Source organism: Thamnophis sirtalis, unplaced genomic scaffold, assembly GCF_051295495.1.
Source record: "Thamnophis sirtalis isolate CommonGarterSnake01/CBP01778 unplaced genomic scaffold, rThaSir2_p1.2 scaffold_10, whole genome shotgun sequence".
Classification (NCBI taxonomy): Eukaryota; Metazoa; Chordata; class Lepidosauria; order Squamata; family Natricidae; genus Thamnophis; species Thamnophis sirtalis.
Window position 1 is genome coordinate 57,604,020 of NW_028261390.1, and position 26,500 is coordinate 57,630,519.

The 26,500-nt window shown below is 35.5% G+C and overlaps 1 protein-coding gene across 1 annotated transcript in view; it reads right to left on the reverse strand.

The window, feature by feature from the left end:
* Positions 1-26,500, reverse strand: part of FSTL5 (follistatin like 5) — a 356,407-nt gene that overhangs the window by 68,563 nt on the left and 261,344 nt on the right. The window contains exon 8 of the mRNA XM_087724670.1: positions 9,124-9,244. Coding sequence (XP_087580796.1) covers positions 9,124-9,244 — 121 coding nt within the window. The remainder of the gene's footprint in view (positions 1-9,123; positions 9,245-26,500) is intronic.

Genomic DNA, 26,500 nt, shown 5'->3' on the forward strand with positions numbered 1-26,500 from the left:
ACTGTTGCCTTTTTGTTATATTTGTTATATTTATGCTGATAAATAAATAAAGGGAGACTAGTATAGATCTATTTCAAGCTATTTAGCTCTCATCAGCTAGCCATACCCAAGTTTGGGAATCGAACCTGTGCTCCATTGCCTCCAAGGCAGGGAGTTAACCATTTGAGCTACAGAGAACGACTCCTTTATCAGCCAGCCAGGGTGGGAGGTATATACTTAAAGTCACAATGTACACAAAGTACCTCCCACCCTGGCTGGCTGATAAGGAGTCGTTCTCTGTAGCTCAAATGGTTAACTCCCTGCCTTGGAGGCAATGGAGCACAGGTTCGATTCCCAAACTTGGGTATGGCTAGCTGATGAGAGCTAAATAGCTTGAAATAGATCTATACTAGTCTCCCTTTATTTATTTATCAGCATAAATATAACATATATATATATATATATATATATATATATATATATATATATATATATATATATATATATATATATATATATATATATATATACACACACACACACACATACACACACACACACACACACACACACAAACAGAGAGAAAATTTCTTCATAATTCCACTTTTATTTTTGTTTTGCTTACTTCTTTCATTTTTCTCCATGTCCTTTATCTTCATGATTCACTCTTGACATTACCAAAGAATGGTCTGTCTCCTATTCAGAACCTATCATCACCCTAGTATCTTTCTCTATTGCTCTATTTATTTTCATCATAAAAATTGAATTTTAGTTTTAAATTCATTCCCTTATCAAATACAATGGAAATGACTTCTTTATTGAAAACAAGCACCTTTTCTCTAAGCATCACAAGTTATTTAGCAGAAAATAACTTTTAGTAGAAGATTCATTATTAAATGTGTAGGACTATGGCAAGTTCTGTATCAGTTTATTAAGCATTAATTTACAGTAGGAATATTGCTTTCTAGGTTTGTAAATTAAACCCTAGGAGTCAAAATCAATAAGAATTATTGAACAAAAAAGTATCATTTCATTGCTGAGTGGTAATCAGAGAATTATACAGTATTCAGTTATTTGTGATTATATAGTCATTTTTATATTGAATGACAAAGCTCTTGTGTCATATAATTGTATAATGCAACTTCTCAGTGACTTGCAGTCAGGGGAGGCACAGCCTCACCATTGTCAATCATGAAAAGGAAAAAAAATGTAAACGGGAAAAGGCGAGTGCTGAGGTTAGGCTAGCTAGCTGCTGCCACATCGTGAATGACTGCCTGTTTAAAAAAGCCTCTAAAAAGCGCCCTCTACTATGAGGCAGGAGAACTGCATGCCTCATCTAGTCTGACTTATTAGACGCTCGAGCAGAGTTAAGCGAGGGTTAAAAGCCTAAAAAATCCCGAGGTAGTTGAGGCACGCAGTTCTCCTGCCTTATAGTAGAGGGTGCATTTTTTAGAGGCTTCAACTCTGTAATTCTGTTTAAAGCTGCAGTGTCGCACTCACTCTTCTCTCTTTCTCCCACCCCCACCCCATGCTCCCTCTTTTCCTTCAAATTTCCTTTTTTTCTTTTTTCTTTAATAAATGCAATGCTCAGGCATTCTCTCCTCTTCCCAGACACCCCACTGACTAAAGCACTTTCTTTCGCCCACCTGTGCTCGCGGCAGAGCTCAGGCGGGCTGCCGCGAGCTCAGGCGGGTGAAAGAAAGTGATTTAGTCAGTGGGGTGTCGGGGAAGAGGACTGCCTCACCAGCCATAAACCTCACCGCACATCACTGCAACTTTCATATACAAGGGAAACTCTGTGTTACAGTAAAACTTCATAATTAAAAGTGAGGGCTTACTCAAATTAAAATCTTACTTCCATCACTGCAGTTTGCAGTATAAAACAGGCAAAAAGCACTTGTTGCTATTAGAACTATTGCTGCATTTAGTTCTTTGCAGAAATTTGGAAACTTGCATCAAACAGCACAGGATGAAATTTTCATAGATCTCAGGGTGAAGGGAAATTTGGAAGGTTGGGCTTCTGTCTTAAAGTTTACTTACACATCTATGGGCACAGACAAACATACTAATGTATATATTTATTATGATCCTTTCACATGGTTTTTAAATTCTATCTAATAGTTCAAGTATATAACTATTATTATTTTTTAAAGTTTTTTATTTTTTAATTTTCATACAAATTATCACATGTATACCATTACATGACTAACACTATTTTATATTATTCAATATTATGTCAATTCGTCTTACCATCAACCTCCAAAAATTATCATTGGCTCTTTTGCTCTCCATACATCATATTTATACCCTATCAATCGCTTTCTTCTCCTTCTCTCCTCCTCCCTACCTCCTTTCTTCCCTCTGTCATCCTTCTATTTTCTACTTCCCCTTCCTCTCTCCTGCTCTCTCCTCTTTCTATTCCTTCTTTCTCGCCTCCTCTCCCCTCCTCTCCCCTCTCTCTTAACCCTCTCTTCTTCCTCTTGCCTCTCTTCTCTCTTTTCCACACTCTTCATCTAATTTGCATGGTATATTTTAGCATCTGAACGGGCTCCATTTAATGTTGATGGTGTTAGTAATTTTATTTCAATAAACATCTTTCATATTAATTTTAACATATATCCTCTTTTTAAATATATATATATATATATATATATATATATATATATATATATATATATATATATATATATATATATATATATATATATATATATATATATATATATATATATATATATATATATATATATATATATATATATATATATATATATATATATATATATATATATATATATATAAAATCAATTATATTTTTAAACACCCTCCTCCCACTTATTTTTGGGGCAAAGTGTGGACCTGGTTACAATTTCCAGCTATTCCCATCATATTATTGTATAGTTATACATCATTACATGCTCCAAGTTTTTAGTTCTCTCTTTATAACCTCAATCTAAGTATATTTTAAGTTTCCCCTCCATTTTCCATATCTTTACTTAGTTTACTTTTAATTATCTTTTAATTAAATCCTTACTATTCAATGTTTATTAAAATTCTGTTAATCTGCTATATAACATGACAAGCAATATACACCTCACTTATATTCATCTTCTTAAAAGTTCTATATGTATCCATATTACAAATATTTTAATTTATATTAAATTATATTTTCATTATCATATTCAATCAATTAGCAATACAGTTTAACTATTATGTAAAAGAGCAAATCGCATTCCTCTCATTTATATTTTCCATATAGTAATTTCTAAATATCCAATTAGCTAGTCATTCATATTAATATATGTGCTTCTGTATATATGTGTGTACTACATGGGTGCTACACAGTGGTGGGTTTCAAAAAATGTTGGAACCTCTTCTGTAGGTGTGGCCTGCTTTCCGGGTCCACTGGTGGAACCTCTTCTAACCGGTTCGGTAGATTTGACGAACCGGTTCTACCGAATAGGTGCGAACTGGTAGCACCCACCTCTGGTGCTACATGCCAAACAACTAAATTCTGATCATGTGACAATTGATAAATGCCTGTGTTTGTAATGAGAAATATTTTCTACTATGTCCAAGTAAGTTAATGAAAGAAATACAGTATATATGAGAATATATTGACTAAACCATAAATATAAAATAACTCAGTCAACCACATGCTTTATATTATCAGGAATATAGTTGCATGAGTAAATGTAACTGTTTTTATGCTATAGTGTGCCTTTATATTTTAATGCTTAACTTGAATGTGTTTTATTTATGAATCAGTTCAATTCTCTTCCGACAGATTTTTTCCTCTGAATTCCATGTACAAGAATGGAAAGAAAACATATTTTAGATGCCAATCATACTGAATGACTGTAGACAATTTGTATTCAAAGATACACTGAAGTTATTAATTGAAGATTCTAAGTAAGGAAATTAATAGTTTGAGGAATGGAAAGCTGCTAGTCTTAAAATTTAAATTAATGTTTTTATGTTGTCTTCTTTGCAAAATTAATCGTCCCTTATAAAATTTAATAACAGTGGAATGGCAGCCTGCTTATAATATTCAATAAATCCTAGTTTGAAAGCAGCTCAAACTAAAGTATTAAAATGGGTTGTTAAAATAGGTGAAATAATATTTCATTATCTTTATCTTCAGAAAGTAAGATTTACTGTTTATTTGACTGAACAATTGTTTTTTTTTTTACTATTAATCTAATCAAGAATTATTGTAACTTATTTTTTCCCTTTATTTGAAAGGAAGACTCTGCTTAAAATCTGGCCTTTACTCTAGTGAAATATTGTTAAAAGTCCCTTTTTTTATTTGTTGCTCTAACAGTGTTCCTAAATAAGTGCAATCTGTATTTTTGCACTCCTGATACAATAGTCCTAGCAACGTTACATTTCCGAATAATATGAAAATGGTTAATTCTTGTACCACTCATTGGGATAATGACACAGATCAGGAGATTTTCCCTGTTTTCATAGACTTAATGGTATTTATTATTTCTTAGAAAGAAAGATTTGCCATTTATAATCTTATCCTTTAGCCTAGTTACATGAGTGAAAATTTTAAAAACACTGATTTTTTTTAAAAAAACCAGAATCATTTTATCTTGGGCATCCTTAACAATAGAAAACATTTTTATACAGTGGCAATTATTTACATAAGAGGCTACTTATTGTCTAAGTCTTTTTCTCACTCCCAATATCTTTGCTTTGTATGATTCACTATTTATTTTCAACTATATAAAGGGACTTAACTTGAAACTGTCATTTATAATGACAGCAGGGGTGGGTTCCTGCCAGTTCTAACCTCTTCTATAGAAGAGGTTCCACAAATCTACAGTGCCGTTTAGAACCGGTTCCAGCCCCCTTCCCCCACCCATCCCCAGATCATCAAGATGAAGAGCGAGAGGAGGAATTCTGGGAGTTGAAGTCCACAAGTCTTAAAGCTGTCAAGCTGTCAACCCCCTGGGGATTTTTTTCTAAAGGGTTAGGGGTGCAAGGGTCTTGTAACTTGATGACGTGTGTGCTTCAATGCCAGAGTTTCTGAGCCAACATTTAAAAAAGTCTCTAAAAAAGTGTCCTCTACAGGAGGAGGCAAGAGAACCATGTGCCTCATCTACATAAGAAATGTAGATGGCTTTTAACCCTTGCTTAAATCTGCTTGAGTGATCATAAAGTCAGACTAAATGAGGCACGTGGTTCTCCTGCCTCCTCCTGTAGATGACACTTTTTTAGAGACTTTTTTAAACAGTTAAGCACTAAGTATAGTCAACCACTGTGACTCTGGCAGCAACTACCTCAGCCTTTTTCCTTTTACATTTTTTTTCTTTTCATGATGACAGTGATGAGGTTCTGCCTCCCCTGCCTCCCTTGACTGCACATCACTGCTTAAAACCATAGAACTGGTGGTAGATTTTAGGAAAAACCCTCCTATACTACCACCTCTTACAATACTAGACAACACAGTATCAACAGCCGAGACCTTCAAGTTTCCAGGTTGTATCATATTTCAAGACTTAAAATAGACACTTAACATCAAAAACATTATTAAAAAAGCACAACAAATAACGTTTTTCTGCACCAACTCAGAAAGCTCAGACTGACCAAGGAGCTGCTGATTCAGTTTTACAGAGGAATTACTGAGTCTGTCATCTGCACCTGTATAACTCTCTGGTTTGGCTCTGCAACTAAACAAGACACACACAGACTTCAATGGATAATTAGAATGGCAGAAAAAGTAATTGCTACCAACCTGCCTTCCATTGAGGACCTGTATACTGCACAAGTAAAAAGAGAGATGTGAAATATGTACAGAGCCCTCACACCTTAGACATAAATTGTTTCAACTTCTAAAATGACGTTATAGAGAATTGCACAACAGAACAACTAGACACAAAGACAGATTTTCCTGGCAAGCTATCACTCTGCTAAACAATGAATTCCAACAAAACTGTCAAACTATTTACTAAGACTGCATTACTATTATTGTTCTCATCCTTCCCATTCTCTAGCTCCTCCTACTTATGATTATAATCTTGTTGCTTGTTGCTTGTATCTTTATATTGTTTTATCTGGTTTCCTAGTATGATTTGATTGCTTATTTAGTATCCTATGACTATCACTAAGTGTTGTATCTTATGATTCTTGATGAATGTATTTTTATATACACTGAGAGCTTATACACTGGACAAATTCCTTGTGTCCTTCTAACTCTGTTATTCTATTCTATTCTATTTACAGCTCTTTTGGAATTTATTTTTCAATCAGACAATAAACTTTACCATTCATTTCTTAATCAATTCATGAAACTATTATCTTTATTAGCTAAAAGAGACTGTCTTAAGTTACAGCTTTTCACTCCTTTTTGAAACTATGCGCCATTTTTGTGACTTCTTTATTGTTTAATGACAAGGAAGAGGGTTGCTGGAACCAGCCAAAACAAGGAAGCATGGAGTATTTTTTTCTTTTGAAATATGAGGATAAAACTTGTGGTCTTAATTTACTACTTTTACAGTAATCTGTACCCGCTATTGTTTGGTTATGGTGGTTGAAATTTTTGATTTTCATCAAAATCACTTTCTATTCTGTGTTGTGTAGCATACAACATAATCCATGATAATCAATCACCCACTAAGTTTCAGGGACAGCCTATTATCTTTATGCCTTGATGTCACTCAACCTATGCAGAAGGTGTGCTTATTCCCACCCATCATGAATACAGCGGAGAGTGAGTTTGTATAAATGTATAACATTTGAAGAATGAAGGTGATAATTACATTCATTCTCTGTGATTTATTGTTACTGCAGCTCACTGACTGTCTATCAGTAAATATAGAAAACTATATTTAGAGTCTGACAGTATGCCAAGTAAGGCAAAAAGTAAACCTTCGTTTGCATTACAGAACAGAAGGATGGGAGGCAAGGATCCAGCTCCCTAATTATGGCTCTCTTTCTTAGAACAGTAATTATGAAGAATCTTTTCGTTCCAAGTTAATATTGCTTGGAGGCTGTAAACTGCCTGGCTGGATTAATTCTATTTTAGTACCAGAATATAAGAAATACTGTTTATCAATGTTTTTGATGCAGTGAGCCACTTTGATTCAATACTTCTTTCTCTTGTATGTCAATATGATGAAGTGATAAGCAAAGCCTGTAGTGAGAAGAAATCAATGAGAAAATCCCTTTACAGCTTACCTTTGCATTATCTCTCATCATTACCATTAACCTCCATGTATAATGAAAGCTAGAGGACACCTCCGGGTAAATCCCACATTTCTGCTGTTTTTGTTGTTTTCAGATTTAACATTAATATTTAATGACATTAAATTGGCACTTTTTATCTATCTTGTACGTTATCATTGTTCACATGCTGAAAAGTTAATATTTCATTCAATATTTCAACTCATTACAAAAGTACAAGTAACCTCACATAAGAGAATATAAAGTTACAGTGCAGAGGGAAAATCCAAAAACAGAAAAATAAAATATTAATATTTAAAAGCATAAAACAGGTGTTGATTCTTACAGAGAGAGAGAGAGAGAAAGAGGGAGGGAGGGAGGGAGGGAGGGAGAGAGAGAGAGAGAGAGAGAGAGAGAGAGAGAGAGAGAGAGAGAGAGAGAGAGAGAGAGAGAGAGAGAGAAATGCTTACAATCCAATAGTATATTAGATATTAAAAATCAACTTAACCTTATTCACTCTTCAACCTTCTACTGATTTTTCAGTTATATGAGTGTCATGGCATTAATCATTTACATTGGACTTACTTGTCTGCATTTTAATCTCCTTTAGCTGAAAAATGCACTTATTTTCCTCTTAGCTTCCATTTTAGCTCAATATATAAATCTTTAAAAAAAATCTTAAATATGCAAATTGTTTTAGAAACATACTCAACCCATTCATGAATAATAATACTATAAATTACAACCTGGTTACCTTTGTATTATTTGTCATATTTTCCCATCAACAACAATTTGGGCAGCATACAAGAAGATAAATGAGTTTGTTCCTTTGATGTAAGTAGAAGTAAGCATTCCTTTAGCATTCCTTTGGAGTGCCAGTCTCCAAAGGATTTAATGACGCTTGATTGCTTTCTTAGTATTTAGTATTTCTTAGTATTTTATTGTCACTTATAGGCCCCCCTTTTCCCTGAGGGGACTCAGGGCGGCTTACAACTCATGGGAAGGGGGTGCAAGACAAAACGTAAAATAATATGTGAATACAAATAATAATAGCAATAAAACACAACATTCATTCAACATTCGGGTGGGGTGTGTGCAAATCTTATCCCCAGGCCTGACGGGATAGCCAGATCTTAAGGGCTGTGCAGAAGCTCTGGACTGTGGTGAGGGTGCGAATCTCTACGGGGAGATCGTTTCTGTCTTTATAAGAAATTACAGTGATTCTGATTGTTTTGTCTAGGAAATGAATGTGTAATAACTTTATCTTCTGGGAAAGATTTTTATATTCTAATCCATGGGTCGCCAACCCTTGGTCTGTGGACTCGTTGCAGCATGATAGCCACCGGGCTGCGCAAACAAGCGAAGCCCCATCCAAGGGATGCAGGCAACACAGGAAACCATGCTCCCTCCGATCCACAGAAAAAAATCACTCTGCAGAACTGGTCCCTGGTTCCCAAAAGGTTTTCTAATCTATATATCGGTCTTAACATAGAAGGGTTTTCAATGGCAATGGGTAACATTGCTCACCATATGTCCCATTTTTTCTTTAATAAAAATATGTTTAATGCATAAAGCATATAGTATTATTAAAAGCCCATCAGAGCCATAAACATATTGTTCATGGACTATGAAATCAGATGATTAAGTGATTATCCAAGGACGCTATTTTTCATAAATGCCTATAATCCTACAGATTTTATACTAAGAAAGAATATTGCTTACTGTGTTCAGAAGTCAAGGTACCTAGTAAATAATTGTATAATCTTCTTTCATTTTTTCAATAAGCATTAATTGTTTTAAAAATGCTACAGGTACTATTTAAATCATATTTTATGCAAATTTTAATAGAAATCATTAATGAAAACGTACTATCTGTGTCTCTTTTTTTATATTGCACTTAATAAATTCAACCTTTCATTTTAAATTTATTCTATTTAGCACCCAGTTTAATAGAAAAAATATTTTTCTTACCATTCACTTGAAGAATATGAGTCTGATAGATTTGATCATAGCCGTCTGCATAGCAGCTATAATTTCCCATGTGAGTTGTAGTAATCTTAGTAATATATAATGACCCATCATCTCCAAAATCCTAAAGAAAAAGAAGAGGTGACCAAAATTACCCTCAGAACATTATACTATCTATACTGAATTTCTCTAAGAAAGAAATAAAGTGTAAGAGTTATTGTCTCTTATACCAGATTTAACCCACCTTTAAATATTAAGGCCTTCAAAACATTCAAGCTATACAAATCTGATTTTGTAGATATTGACTGCATTTTGCCAGATAGCAATCTTGCACCGTCCTTAATATTCAGATTGCCATCTGGCAAAATTCAGCCAATTTTCCTGGTGTCAATCACACTATGATGTTCACTTTTTGAGGATCCAGACCACTTAAAATGGTATTAACAATAGAAAATGCATAGAAAACAAAATAATCATTGAAAGCTTCAGGAAGACCTAACAGTTTAATATTTCCATATAATGATTTAGAAGTTTATAAGCATGCAATATTGTAAATGAATCCTCTTTCATTCAGATGATAGATATACTGTGTTTCCCCAAAAATAAGACAGGTCTTATTTTCTTTTGACCCTGAAATAAGCACTTGGCCTATGAAACACTATCAGAGAGGTTGCCAATCTAACTTCTAGAAATGAGGAATTCTAAAGTTCAGATGCAGCATTGAGAAGATCATTCTTTGCTCTAATCAAATATACTTAGAGTAGTTGGCAATAGAAAAGGGATTACTCTTTAGATATTAGGATCCTTGCACTTGAGAACTCTGGAGCTTAGTGGAACTTCACACTAAGATTGAATTATACTGAGAAGCAAACTAGTAGTAAATATAGATCTTGATATGTTCAATCTTGCAATCCTGTATTCTTGCAAATATAAAACAGCATTCTTGCTGTTATGTTGTAAAATACTGAAATGTCTAAAGATTTTTCAAAATATTCCCCAATACATTGAATATTAGTAATTCAACCTGAAAATAACGAAAGTATATTTCATTTTATCAGAAAAAAAGAAAATTTGCACATCAGCTTAAATAAAATTGTCCTTCTGAAATCCATTTCTACAAAATAATCCAAAATGATATCAAGGTACATTATATTAAGGATTTCTGAAAGGGCAACAGAATCAATAGATATACCCTTAAGTTATGGCTTCTGGGTAGAGCAATGAAATTGTGTCTCAGGCCCAGAGTTGAAACTAGGTTGAAATTGATCTACATAATCTATTTAATTTAAAACTTCTGCACTTTAGATGCAATCTTATGCTCAAGTGAGATGCCCAAGAAAAGAAAGTTCCAGAGTAACTGGAACTATCTACAGTTCCAAAAAGAGGTTAACTTTTTTTAGGTACATCTTCCTGCACCTCATACGGGGAGAAAATCTTATGTTTTTCCCCGGATTCTGACATTATCTTGATATAAATAACTGAAGTCGATTATTGTTGTTGTTGATGATGATGATGATGTTGTTGTATCACAGCAGCCAGTTGTTTTGCCGGATTTGGCATTGATTGCTAGTCGGGCCCCACCCAGGGGCATAGGACGTCGTAACGTATTTTCGTAATATGCGTGTGGATCCAAGCAGTGCAGCTTTTTGCATTTGACTGATGGTGATTTTGTCAATTTTTAACTGTTTTAAATGTAATTCCAGTGCTTTTGGAATAGCACCCAGTGTGCCAATTACCACTGGAATTACTACTGCTGGTTTGTCCCATAATCGTTGAATTTCGATTTTTAAGTCCTGGTATTTTGCGATTTTTTCATGTTCCTTCTCGGCGACCCTGCTATCACCTGGTATTACGATGTCTATGATTGTGACCTTATTTTTCTCAACCAGTGTGATGTCTGGTGTATTATGCACCAGTATTTTGTCCGTTTGTATACGAAAATCCCATAAGATCTTGACCATCTGATTTTTGGTGACTTTTTCAGGGTTATGTTCCCACCAGTTTGTTGTTGTTTTAATATTATAAATTTTTGCACAAATTCCAGTGGATCATTTGTGCTACTGAATTGTGCCACAATTTATAATCAGTCTGCACGATATTTTTACAGCAGCTGAGTATGTGTTCAACAGTTTCACCAACTTCTTTGCAAAGTCTGCATTTGGCATCATCAGAAGATTTTTCGATTTTGGCCTTAATGGCATTTGTGCGGATAGTTTGTTCTTGCGCAGCCAGGATTAGTGACTCTGTTTCTTTCTTTAATGTACCTGTTGTTAGCCATAACCAAGTTTGTTCACTGTCCACTTTATCTTTTATTTTTCCCAGAAATTGGCCATGCAATGCTTTGTTCTGCCAACTCTTGATTTTATTCTTGATTTTATCACATCTTTTCTGTATTCTTGTTTTATCTGTTGGACCTTCAGTAGATTTTTGTTCTTTACTTCGATTAATAGATGTTCTTGACTTTCTTTTAAATAATCAGCCAGTGCATGTTTTTCTTCCTCAACTATTTGCTTCACTTGTAATAATCCTCTGCCACCTGATTTTCGGGGCAAGTATCATCATTATCATTTGTCACACAGTCAGATGTTTAGATTGAATTGGCATTTTATCCAGTGATCTAGTACTAGTTCAAGGACCCAGGATGAGTACATGTTGTTGATGGTATTAAAAGTATCATTGCAGGGCAGGAAAAAAAATGAGGAATTCTGTTCTTTCTTTCCTTCCTTCCTTCCTTCCTTCTTTCCTTCCTTCCTTCCTTCTTTCTTTCTTCCTTCCTTCCTTCCTTCCTTTCTTTTCCTTCCTTCCTTCCCTTCCCTTTCTCTCTCTCTCTTACTCTTTCCCCCTTTTTTTCTTTCTGAATTGAGCAATGTGAATTCAGATTTCTTTCTGATTACTCCCAAGAGGCAGTATTTCTCCAGATGTGAATGACAGCTATGAGATAAGATACCTTCAAATGTGGACTTGTTCTCCATTAGGAGAAAGCAATAGAACTGACAGATGCATGAAATGAACATAAACAAAAAAATGCTGCTTTCTGGCATTTCATTTTATTTTGGAATCTTCAAGCAGGAATACGCTCATCTGCATAGCAATGAAGTCTAAGTACTTTTCTATACTATTTCTATGTAGAACTGATGCTATTTTCTCAACAGCTGCTCAAACCATTCAATAAAACAATCGCTAGCAAATCATAAACATACCTAAAAGCAGCACAATAGGAGCTTTAAGAATAGTTACCATCACAAACACTACGGGTAGAATCCCATTCATGAGTGTACTCTTCTCCTTCCAAAGTTGAAAATGGACTGGAAGGATTTTGCACAAGTAAATCCTGCAATGCTCCTTAAGCACTGTCAGGAAGAGGTGTTTGCATGACTCAATCGAATTTTCTTTCTTTTTTAAAAAAAGTTTTTTTTTTTTGCAAATATATAAAATGAATGTGTGAATAAGTAAAATTGATAACCCACCCACAGGTTGCCACTACCAGTTTCCCCGAACCTGTCCAAACCAGCTGAATACTACCATTGATGTCATCCCACTTCAATAGGGACCTCTAGCTCAACATGGGACTCACCAAAAGTTCCATACACGTAGCTTCTCTCAGTATTTTCATGTCTGGGATCACAATTAGCTGACACCACAAGTAGTGATTCCTAAATTTGGCTAGGTGTCAATATTTATTTTTTGGTGTGTAAACTATTAGCCTATTAGAACTATATTTTAGCTTTTATGTTTATTACCTAAACATAATGTTTTTAATCAGCTTATTTGGGGTTTTTAAATAGTATTGATTTAGTTTGCTATCTTGAAATGGCTTTCAGAAAAATAGACGTGTCAAAGCTTCAAAAATAAACTCACTAAAGTTCTAAAATAAAAAAGAGGCACATGTTCTCTAAATTGTTCCCACAGTATCAAGTTAAATGCCTATGTGAACCTATAAGTAGGACAAAGTATATAATTGGATCAATCTGCTCATGTCTCTTAGCAACTTATGCTGAGAATCATGACATTCAGCTTGATGTTGAAGGTCATTGTGATTATAACTATTAATACTCTAATTGCTTATATATAAAAACTAAGCAGAATTGAATTGTAGAACGCCAGGAAATAACAAGCTGTAGGCTAGGTTATAAAAATGTTGGCACATAGACATAAACAACCTGGAAGGGGAAAAAAAATCTCTAGAAACAATACAATGTTATTGTACTATAGAATAGAATAGAAAATATAGTAAAAGCAAATGATTAAAGTTTTTCCTACAAACAAAAATATTGTCTGGAAGAGCGTAGACCATGCCCTGGATTTAAACAAACAAAAATAATCATATTAGAATGCTTTTAGTCTATATTACCTCAACATTTTTACCTTTGTTCTCTGAATTTCAAAATATCTAAATTTAAAATTATCAATGCCAATTACCTCCACCAGACCGATTAGATCGCACAGAGCAGGCCTCCTCCGAATTCCATCCGCCGGCCAGTGTCGACTGGCGACTACCCGGAGGAGAGCCTTCTCTGTGGCTGCTCCAACCCTCTGGAACGAACTCCCCGTGGAGATTCGCACCCTCACCACCCTCCAGGCCTTCCGCATAGCCCTTAAAACCTGGCTGTTCCGACAGGCCTGGGGCTAAAGAATCGTTGCCCCTATTTCGAATGGTATGATTGTTGCGTTTTTAACTATGTATTGTTTTTGTGTTGTTGTTAACTGTCTGTATCCCCCTTCCCTTGAGTTGTGAGCCGCCCTGAGTCCCTTCAGGGAAAAGGGCGGCATACAAATGAAATAAAACTCAAACTCAAACTCAATATAAATATTTAATGCAATATATATTTGAGTTACTGAAATACAGACAACCAACAAATGCAGTCTAATCCTTACTTTGTAGAAGAAAATGTAGACATTTCATTCTATTCTATATTATTTACTAATCTCTCATTTCAATTACTTGCAATTAATTATATTCCTAATGGCAATACTTTCTAATAGGTTATATAACTCATTTCCCCTCAATAAAGTGAAATAATGTAGTAAGAAAGTTGTTTTCACAAATTCACTTTTTATATATTCGTCTGACTAAGTAGTGCATAAAAAGAGCCGGGGTGGTGCAATGGTTAGGGTGCAGTACTGCAGGCCATTTTAGCTGACTGTGATCTGCAGTTCAGCGGTTCAAATCTCTCCGGCTCAAGGTCGACTCAGCCTTCCATCCTTCCGAGGTGGATGAAATGAGGACCCGGATTGTTGGGGGCAAGTTGCTGACTCAATTTGCTGAAAAAAAATTGTAAACCGCTTAGAGAGGGCTGAAAGCCCTATGAAGTGGTATATAAGTCTAATTAATAAATAAATAAATGCTGTGTGAATTTGGCTTTCTGCCCCTGTCAATAAAAAATACATTGGTATTCTGAACCACAGATAAATCATCCTAGGATGAAATACTTGAACGCTTATAAAGCTTTGTGAAAATTTTCTGATTAAAAAAAACTTGTAAGAAAATATAAGTTTGGTCATCATCCATCTTCTCTTGGTAAAGTTAATTAAGAAAATAGTTTGGCAAGAAGAAATTTTAAAAGGGCTGAGTAAAGGCAAAAAAACAAACACACACACACACCAAAAAGATCATTTAGTATGTAAATAGCAAGTAAGAACAAGTTTGAAATCTGAAATTTATAGAAAAAATATTCAATGTGTTAAATAATTTGATACATACGGCTTGCAAAAAATAATCATATGCATGAACGTTTATTCTCATCATGATATTATAGAATATGTGGTTTTATTTAACTTTAATTAATTTTATCATTGAATATTAGGAATGCATCCTTACTGGGTGTGAATCTTGTCATTGTGTAGAATGGACAATTTAGGATGGTTTTTAACTTTCGTAAGGACCACCCTAATGCTCTAACAAACCTGTTCCTAATTCCTAAAAATTATTTTCTACCTAGAGAGAACTTTGGTCATCGGTATAGAAATCAGATATATTTTAAGAACGTAAAGGAACCTTAACTGCTTAATGACCTATGTGGTTTTACATTCATTTTTACATAAGGAAGAGGGAAATGGGCAGTTAAGAAATATGAAATATAAATAAATAATAGAAAAATAATAGAAAAATAAATAAATATCAACAAAGTATCACTAAGTAAACTAGATATAAAATCAATAAGCCATGCCTATTGTACAATATTTTTATACAATTGATACTGATGTCTCATTAAGCAGTATCCAGTCAACAAAATCTTATACCATGATGAATTTATGGTAGCCATTAAAATTGCAAGTATGTTATTTTTATAGGAGATAATTAAAGATATAGAATACAATATTTTATTGTCCTACAGATAAGGACAGAAGAACAAAATGCCAAGAATAAGAAGTTCTGGGGAAAAGCATTTTTAAGCAAATTCAATTAATGATATGATGGACTGAGCAACATTTGAAGGGCATATATTTTTCAAGAACGTAGTATAATCTAAATAAAAAGCAGGATAATATTGCCAGTGGGCACATAAAAAATAATGGTATATGAAGCAGCACTTGAAAATTTGTCATACATATTAATTAAAGCAGGGGTCACCAACCTTTTGGAACTCAGGAACCCCTAAATTCATAAATACCGCAGACCACTAATATGATCTGCTTAATGACCAACTGGCTGGGTGTGGCTAGGTGGTCATGTGACTGATTGGGTGTGGCCAACTTGATGTCACTCACATCGAGGGGCACCTCAATGGCCTCTACTCGCTTCTTCCCTGCCACTCCTTGCCTGCCTGCCCAGGCTCCTTAGGACCCCAACAGGAAGCAGTTGTTGGAGCTAAACAGCCACCGCGAGAAAGAATTGGCAAAACAGCTAACTCAGTTCAAATTGGATCTGGCCGAGAAGGAAGCTCAGCAGACGCATCCCACTGAAGACTACAAGCATAAGCTTTCCAAGCAAAGGGAAGACCTGCGGGAGTGCAAGGCCAGGTGCCAGTGCCTGGAGGCTCAGTGGGCTGAGATGGTCAGCCAGTTCCAGGCTATGATGCAATACCATTGCAACGAGGCCCTCTGGCTCTTTGCCACCAGAGGCACTTTGCTCAAAACCCCGCACCAAGAGGTTGAAGCAGCCCCTAGTCAGAATTTCTGCCCCCTCTTCCCCAAAAAGGGGAAGTTTCTCTGCAGCAACATAAGCATTCATTGCACATATCTGGCCCAGGGGCCGTAGTTTGAGGATCCCTGATTTAGTAGAATATAAAAAATGCAAATAATTTTTCTGCTGACCACTGAAATTTTCTCATGGACCACCAATGGTCCACAGACCACCAGTTTGTGATCGTTGAATTAAAGTATGCAGACATATATACATGTCATAAAATATTACATATTACTCAACAGATAAAGATAATAAGTGTGACAGAAACAAGCTGATTTACAATGTGGAATGCAAATTATAGAGTAAAAGCAGGAAGAGGTCAAAGGACCTTTTATAACAAAATCTTGTGCTATATGTTTCTGTCTGAAAGTTTCATAATATATATTTGTATAAAGATCTCAAAATTATGAAATGCTAACTTTATACCATATGAAAAGGAAATTGTAGTAAACAACCATCCCTACTAAGATTTTGAGTAATTAATAATAAGGAAAATAAAGTCCTGAAAAAAAATACTTGCCCATATTTAAATCTTATTTTTTTAAGTTTTCAAATTCTTATTTGAATGTGACTCATAACACATTGGTCTTAAGTAAAATATGCAGCATTATATGTATATATCTTATTATTTTAGATGTATTTTATAGTAGTGTAAAATACTGCATCAAAAATAGTTTGGCCAAGAAAAAGTTGTTCTACTATGATATTGAAGAAAGTACACTTTCTTCTTCTGCATTCTGGGTTGATAACTATAGCACTTTAGTAAAGTAAAGTTTTATCCCAGTATTATTTCATTGAAGTTATGTCTAATATATAATTGTTATCAATATATAGATGCTTATTTATATCCTATGAAGTTTAGTTTAGTTTAGTTTAGTTTATTATGATTTATAGGCCGCCCTTTTCCCTGAGGGGACTCAGGGCGGCTTACAATACATGGGAAGGAGGGTGCAAAACAAAAACACAAGACAGTGCATAAATAAAAATAAAACAATAAAACACAACTTTCATTCAACATTCGGGTAGGGCAAATTAGAATCTTATCCCCAGGCCTGATGGGATAGCCAGATCCTAAGGGCTGTGCGGAAGGTCTGGACGGTGGTGAGGGTGCGAATCTCCACGGGGAGATCGTTCCAAAGGGTCGGAGCTGCTACTGAGAAGGCTCTCCTCCGCGTAGTCGCCAGTCGGCACTGACTGGCGGATGGAACTCGGAGGAGGCCTAATCTGTGCGATCTAATCGGTCGAAGGGAGGTAATCGGCAGGAGGCGGTCTCTCAAGTACTCAGATCCACTACCATGGAGAGATTTATGGATGGTGAGTAGCACCTTGAAGCGCACCCGGAGATCAACAGGTAGCCAGCGCAGCTCGCGGAGGATAGGTGTTCATACACTCCTATTGTTATATAAAATTTGAAAGAAAGGTGATGATTCTATTATATAATATTTCAAAAAATTGGGATGTGATGGCTCAGCAGTTAAAGAAGCTGAACTTGTCAGTTGAAAAGCTGAGAAGCCAGGTTCAAGACCTGAGCACTGAATGACAGGGTGAGCTCTCATTACTTGCCCCAGCTCCTGCCAATCTAGCAGTTAAAAAACATGCAAATGCAAGTAGATAAATAGCTACCACTTCAGTGGGAAAGTAACAGCATTGTACATGCTTCAAGATATAGTTGATTGGCCACATGATCACAGAAATGTCTTGGGACAATATTGGTTCCCTCAGTTAAGAAACCGAGATGAACCAGGAAAATCTTTACCTTTATCTTTTCAATAAATTATAATAACACCTCAAATCTAATCACATTTATTAAAATCCTAGTGGAATAAAAACCAAATGGGTGAATTGGGTGCTGCCAATTACCTCCCAAAGACCTGTTAGATCACACAGGGTCGGCCTCCTCCGGGTTCCGTCCACCAGCCAATGCCACCTGGCTACCAACCGGGGGAGGGCCTTCTCTGTAGCAGCTCCGGCCCTTTGGAATGAACTTCCCGCAGAGATTCGGACCCTCACCTCTCTCCAGGCCTTCCGGAAAGCCGTCAAAACCTGGCTGTGCCGGCAGGTCTGGGGTTGATGAGTTCCCCTCCCCTCTCGACTTGTATGGCTGTGTGATTCTTGTGTATTTTAATTACGTGTATTGTGTTTATGTCCCCTTTCCCCCCTTGAGTTGTTTGCCGCCCTGAGTCCCTCCCGGAGAAGGGCGGCTTACAAATAAACTAAATCTGAAATCTGAATAAAAGAACTACTTTGGGACTTATTGCACAAATCCTAAGAAACTGGAAACTAAGAAAGTAAAATTGGACAGTAAAACCATTTTTGATATTACTAGTTTTGAGAAACAATGGTTCATATTTAGATTTCCCAGAGAGAAATGGTTAATGAATTTAAAATGCATTTCCAGGCATTTGTTGGTTAATAGAACTCAAACTAATATCATTTAGGCATGAACATAGATCTTTATACATAATAACATGTGACTAATACATCATCTTATCTTTGGATTTGAGGTTCACTCATATATAAAACATCAGCAGTGTTGTATCAGCACAAGCTCAAAAGATATATTAGATGAATACATCTGAACGGAATAGAAAATATGTCACTCAGAGAAATCAAGATATCAAAACTGTGCAACGTACCTGGTCTTGCCTCCATCCTTTTACCTGAACACAAGAGATAGTTAACAGGGAGCATTTGAATATGTATGGCATGCTGTCATTGAAATAAAAACTCTGCCTATGAAAGAAGGCTATTCAAAATGCAAAAATAAAGAATGGGTACTATGGTATTTAGATAGATTTTAATTCAGTGCAAAAATGACAACTAAGAAAGAATGAACAGGAAGCTGATAGAATTTACATATGCTGGGAACTTGGACTGAAGTAAGAGAAATCAGTTGAGTGAAAGATGATAATCAATAATGTTTAAAGCAACTGGAATGTGTTTTACTAGCAGCAGAGGCAGATCAGTGAGCAGATTAATTTAGAAAATGTTAAATACCATTCACTGAAAAGTATGCCAAATTCCATGTTCACTTAAACTACAATCCCATCAAAGTTTGCAAATTAAGACTGATTAGGAATGAGACATTAGAGATAGTGTAGCTTCATAGAGATAACTAATTCATTCATTCATGCATTCTTCCTGACTGTTAATTAATGGTGGGTAAAACATTTGTGTGACCTCTATCAATAGCTAAAGATTGCATGGTGGCTTGGAAACATTTTTTAGAAATGTTTGTCCTATCATAGGTCTTACATAAACTGTCTTTGTATCTTTGAAAGTACATTATAATTTTTCTAAGAATACTTTTAATTTCATATTTTATTTCAGATTGTTGCTATGCAAATTGTGTATTCTTCATGGAGCAGCTACTTGAAAGTCTGTATTTGGACACGTTTAGAATTAAACAGCAAAGCAGGCAGTGTCTGTTATTGAGACATTAGAGATAGTGTAGCAAGGATGAATATATTTCTTCTGGATATCTGATATCCATGCTAGTTTGGTTACCATAGTTTGAAAGGATCCAACTGACATTAAGTCTATTGCTTATCCAATTATAAAGAATAAAATCTGCAAATGTGAATAAGGTCACTGTAAAAATGAGATCTGTATGTACTATCCTTACATTTCTTGGCTTACAAAAGTGACTGGGGACTGAACCTATGAATATCACTTATAACATCTTTTTTATGTTAAGATTAATTATATCATGACCAAAACCAGTGGACATGATACCTAAAATTTATCCATGAATTCCACTATATCAAGTTAGACTTTAGAGGATAGGATGACATTTCAGATATAGCACTCTGAAAATAATGCTGATTATTTATTTCCAGTTACATATGGCTTTAGGCCTTATAATGGGTTACAGTGGTAATCTCTGCCAGAATTTGCCAGGGAGAATGTATCCCTATTGCAGAATCTTTTCACAGCTTTGATAGTAGTTCTGCTTCTGTTATGCTACTGGAGTATGAGGCTGAGATGGAATGTAGAACCATTGTTTTATAGTGATATTGGTTATTTTTCAAAGCGTTATTTGAGAAATTGATGTCAAAATACTTCTGCCTGAAGCATGGTTATTAATCTGTGGGATCTCACAGAGTTTTACCTTGTCTCATAGCAAATGAAATAGACATTTCAGAATCTCTAGAGAAAGATTATCATAGGTTCATAGATAATATAAATAAACACAAAATAGCTTTCTAATAAAAATTTGGATAATAATTCTGGGAAAAATAAAAATAAAAATGATTGTGTCTTTCCTGGACTTAAAAAAAGCAAATAGAACAGGCATCAAAATAACACAAAATTGCATAGAAACCTATCCACATAAATGCACAGAAACAGAGAGTGGCTTTTACTTTGTTTAAGAAAAATACAAAAATAGATCTATAATTGTCAGAAACAGTGTCAGAAATTCTTTTAAACAAAATATAAGTTTAGTGATAATGAGAGTCAGAGAGAACAGGAGAGAAAAATTATCTTTTCTGCCCATCTCACAATTCAATTATTCCCTCCTCATTACAACTTTTGTTGCTGCTGGAAAAAACAGTCCAGCCTATCAAAAACAGCACCATAAAAAACAGATTAGGAACACATTAGAATGGGGAAGAAAATGGTAAGTAAGCACTTGTCCATCCTGGATGAGTTCAAATCACCAGGACCAGATGAATTACACCCCCAGGTTCTGAAGGAACTGGCAGATGTGATCTCAGAACCACTGAACTATATATTTCAAAGATCTGGAGCACCAGGGAACTGCCAGAGAACTGGAAAAGAGCTGATATAGTTCCCATCTTCAAAAAAAGAAAAAAAATAGATCCAGGAAACTAAAGACCTATCAGCCTGACCTCAATACCTGCGAAGATTCTGAAAAAGATAATCAAGCAATGCATTAGCAAACATCTAGAGCCAAACAAAGTAATAACCAAAAAGCCAACATAGGTTGTCAAAAACAGATCATGACAAACAAATCTTATTGCATTCTTTGACAAAATGACAACATTAGAGGAGCAAAGGAATGCTGTGGATATAATTTACTTGGACTTTAGTAAGGCCTAAGAACTTTAGTAAGACCTTAGAAAGGTCTATTTTATAAAGTAAACCATAACCTACTACTCGATAAAATAGAAAAAAATGTGGGTTACAGCATTACCACCAAGCAGATTCATAACTGGCTTATCAACGGCACTCAGTATTTAGTCCTCAATGGAACTACATCTACATGGAGAGAAGTATGCATTGCAGTATCCCAAGGCTCTGTTTTAGGCCCAGTACTCTTCAACATCTTCATCAATAATTTGGGCAAGGGATTAGATGGGGAACTCATCAAATTTGCAGATGATGCCAAGCTGGCAGGAATAGCCAACACTCCAAAAGATAGGCTTAAGATACAGAAGGATCTTGATAGACTTGAATACTGGGTGCTATCTAACGAAATGAAATTAAATGGTGAAAAAAGTAATGTTCTACATTAGGCACAAAAAACAAAATTCACAGGTACCTCACTCAATAGTAGTAACTGTGAGAGGGATCTTGGAATCCTAGTGGACAACCATTTAAATATGAACCAGCAGTGTGCAGCAGCTGCCAAAAAAGCCAATACAGTTCTAGGCTGCATAAACAGAGAGAAAGAATCAAGATCGCATGAAGTGTTAATAATACTTTATAATGCCTTGATAAGACCACGCTTGGAATACTGCATCCAATTTTGGTCACCATGATGTAGAAAAGATGTGGAGACTCTATAAAGAGTGCAGAGAAGAGCAATAAAGATGATTAGGGGAATGGAGACTAAAATATATAAAGAATGGTTGCTGGAAATAGGTATATTTAGTTTAATGAAAAGAAGGACTAGGGGTGACATGATAGCAGTGGTCTGATATCTCAGAGGTTGCCACAAAGTGAAAGCACCAGAAAGCAGGACAAAAAGTGGATGGAAAATAATCAAGGAGAGAACCAATCTAGAACTAAGAAGAAATTTCCTGACAGTTAAAACAACTAATCAGTGGAACAATTTGCCTGCCGAAATTGTGAATCCTCCAACATTGGAAGACAACCATTTGTCTGAAATGGTATAGGGTTTCCTATATAAGCTGGGCGTTGGACCTGAAGACCTCCAAGGTCCCTTGCATTTATTCTGTTCTGTTCTATTTATATCTCTTTGTCTCTGTCTGTCTGTCTGTCTGTCTGTCTGTCTGTCTGTCTGTCTGTCTATCTATCTATCTATCTATCTATCTATCTATCTATCTATCTATCTATCTATCTATCTATCTTTTTTATTTGTGCTGATAAATAAATAAAGGGAGACTAGTATAAATCTATTTCAAGCTATTTAGCTCTCATCAGCTAGCCATACCCTTACTGGGATTCGAACCTGGGCTATATTACATATTAGGCAGACGTGTTAGCCATTAAGCCACAGGCTCTGATCTGTTATCAGCTGAGCCAGGGAGAAAGATATATATTTAAAGTCACAACTCCTGGTATGTCCCAATTATGGGAGGAAGCTAACTGCTTCCATTCTCTGTCAATCGGCTCGTTTATCTATCTATCTGTTTGTCTGTCTGTCTGTCTGTCTGTCTGTCTGTCTATCTATCTATCTATCTATCTATCTATCTATCTATCTATCTATCTAGATACACACACACACACACACACACACAAAACATTTAGTACATGTGAAGAGTGAATTATCCAAATGAACATGGATAAATATTTTCTTTCTTTCTTTCTTTCTTTCTTTCTTTCTTTCTTTCCTTCCTTCCTTCTTTCTTTCTTTCCTTCTTTCCTTCTTTCTTTCTTTCTCTACTTACATATCACAAACATATACACACACCGATACACCTATTGGATTCTTTCTCAGTTTGCAGTCTTCATTTCCTAGCTATCAGTCTCTGCATCTTCCTTGTCCTCCTGCCTTTAGGCCATTACAATAAAAACCAATTTTAAAATAAAGAAAAAAGAAAAGGAAAAGCTCCACTATTTTCCTAGTTCACAAGAACAATAAAGGTTCACTGTTTCAACACTGATCTATTGGATTAATGGAGTGGCAAGGCTAGGCAAGCAAAGCAAAACAGAGCAAAGCAAAACCAGACTCCAAAACCATAGCTGATATTGCCAATAAAGAAATGCCCATAGAAAGTAGCAGTCAATGACTGAAAAAGATGAGGAGCTTGTCTGTCACAAATGCGCCAGCCAACTGGAGTAGAAGCACAGCCTACAACAACACGAAGCATGGCAGACAGAACAAATAGTATCACTTGTTCTGGCAGCAATGGCAATTGCTACTTGATGAGAAGCAAGCTGGGGAGAGCTTGAGAAAAAATGTCTTGCACTCATGACCTCCAGAAACAGAAAGTGGCCAGCAGGATTTATGGGTAAGCCCTCAATAAAATTTATATGCAAATAGCCCTCTGCACAGAGCTACAGGGGTGGAGTACATGTCATACTTTATGATAGCTATGAACACAATTTAAATCCCGACTGTAGAAATAAAGCAAAATGTAGAAATAAAAAGGGATCGGGTTATGCAGAAAGGAAAAGACTTGGTTTCATTCAGCTACAACAAATAATGTAAACAGACTGTGCCATAAATAAAAGAAATTGGGATTATCTATTCCATTCAAATGGATATGTTAAAGTGGGTTTTTGTGTGTGTGTGTGTGTGTGTGTGTGTGTGTGTGTGTGTGTGTGTTTATTTGTGGTGATAAATAAATAAAGGGAGACTAGTATAGATCTATTTCAAGCTATTTAGCTCTCATCAGCTAGCCATACCCTTACTGGGATTTGAACCTGGGCTATATTACATACTAGGCAGACATCTTAGCCATTAGGCCACAGGCTCTTATCCGTTATCAGCGAAGCCAGGGTGAAAGGTATCTATTAGATTTTTACAACCCCTGGTAAGCCCCAATTATGGGAGGAAGCTAACTGCTTCCATCATCTGTCAATCGGCTAGTCACAAGAGTCCATCACGACAGAAACCAAATATTTTTACTGTTGCCTTTGTTATATTTGTGTTTTTTTTATTTATCAGCACAAATAAAACACACACACACACACACATATATTATATAATATATAATATATAATATATAATATATAATATATAATATATAATATATAATATATAATATATAATATATAATATATAATATATAATATATAATATATAATATATAATATATAATATATAATATATAATATATAATATATAATATATAATATATAATATATAATATATAATATATAATATATAATATATAATATATAATATATAATATATAATATATAATATATAATATATAATATATAATATATAATATATAATATATAATATATAATATATAATATATAATATATAATATATAATATATAATATATAATATATAATATATAATATATAATATATAATATATAATATATATAAATTTCCTCACTGGAAAGGTTGCACCACTCTGGACCTCCAGTAATTTACAAAGGATTAAGGAAAATAAACTTGGACCCGGTGAATCCTGCCTCCCTACATCGCGCACAGCCTCCTCCTGCAAGGACTGGACTGCCACAAGCCCCCTGGGGTGGCACGCTGCCCTGGCCACTGAGTGAGATGGACTCACTCAGTGAGGACCTTTGCCGAGCAAGCAGGAGGACAGGGCACATGCTTCCTAGAGGCAGCCCTTGCTGCAGAGGCTTCTCAGGAGCAGAAGCGCTCCTCCGCTCCCCTCAGGGGTTGAGCCACGAACCGCGGGTTGTTAAAACACCCTGGAAAGCCTGCGCTGGCAGCTATCACCTGTGGACAGACGCCCGAAGGTCGACTTATTTGCCACGCCCTTCAATGCTCAGCTCCCGATGTTCTTCTCCAGGTACCAGACACGGGGGGGGGGGGGGCAGAAGGGGTGGACGCTCTGCGAAGCCCCTTATAATATATATTATAAGCAATTGAAGGCCAAAGGCATTTTGACTAAAGAATGTTGTTGTATATGGTGTGTTGTGAGGGAACGAAGCAGGAGCCATGGAATCAGAGAGTAAGATGTTTATTAGTAGGTGACAAGCGATTCAGAAATGTGTTACAACTGTCACAGTATTTATACTCTCAGGTACCAACTGTCATTTAACTGTCATTACAACCACCAATCACAGGCTGTGCTTCGCCCGACCAATTAGAACGCAGCACAGGCTGTTGCTGGGTTATAATAAATGTAATATATCTTCATATCTCTAAATCAATCTAAAATTCCTGCAAAAGTTTGTTTCATTTTTGTGGATGTTGCCCACTCTTTCATCTGATACAGTAAAACAAAACAAAACTAAATCATCTTTCTATAAGACACAAATGTTCTAGATAGCATTCTTCAGCACCTGTTATCTGCTTTTCTTTTCTGATCATTTATCCTGATATGATTAGTATAATTATGTCACTGATGACATGCTGTGCCAGAAAATACAGGTATGTGTGGCTTTTGTCATGTGATGTAAAGTCAGCTATCACTGCTAAACAAATATAGCGTAGTTCGTAATTTATGTGAAGCTCAAAAGCAAGCTTACCACCTCTAGAGTTATAAATAGTTGTATCAGAGCACAGACTTTTAAAGTGCTGAAATTGCCTTTGAAAAAGCCACAAATGAATAGGTAACCACTGTACAGTATAGCACATTCTCTGAATAAATTCATTTGAAGTTTCACATCTCTGTTCCCCAATCCAATTTAGAAGCCCAGTTCCCCTCAGTAGAGTTATCCAATTACTCTGCTGTTCCCTTGGGCTTTAATTTCTATTTAAGCAAAAAATAAAGAAATGACTTCATCACAGCTCTGTGCACAACAATTCAAAGCTGGAAACTATATTAGGTGTCAAAATTTAGGAGGGTGTTTAATTCATAACAGCGCTGGAACAAAAGCCCCAACTACATGCAAAATAAAAGCTAGTTACAGGTAGCTTTACAAACTGTAACTAGGATACTCACAAAATTCAGTTTTACTGATCTGATCAACTATACCAGTCATATCAACATTACTCTTTGTTCAAGATTAAAAACTCTAAAGCCGATTGTATCTTAATTTTAGAGGTGTGCACTGAAATAATTTATTCAGCTCCCTACTTTTTAATATTTTTTCTAGCAACCACTGCATGAATAAATGGTTAAAAATAAAATAATGTACACCAGACTGCCCTCCAATGGTTACTTACTAATGAATAAGCTCTGCTGAAACCATGAGGATTAAGGCCATTCTGTAAATTAAATTGTGTATTTT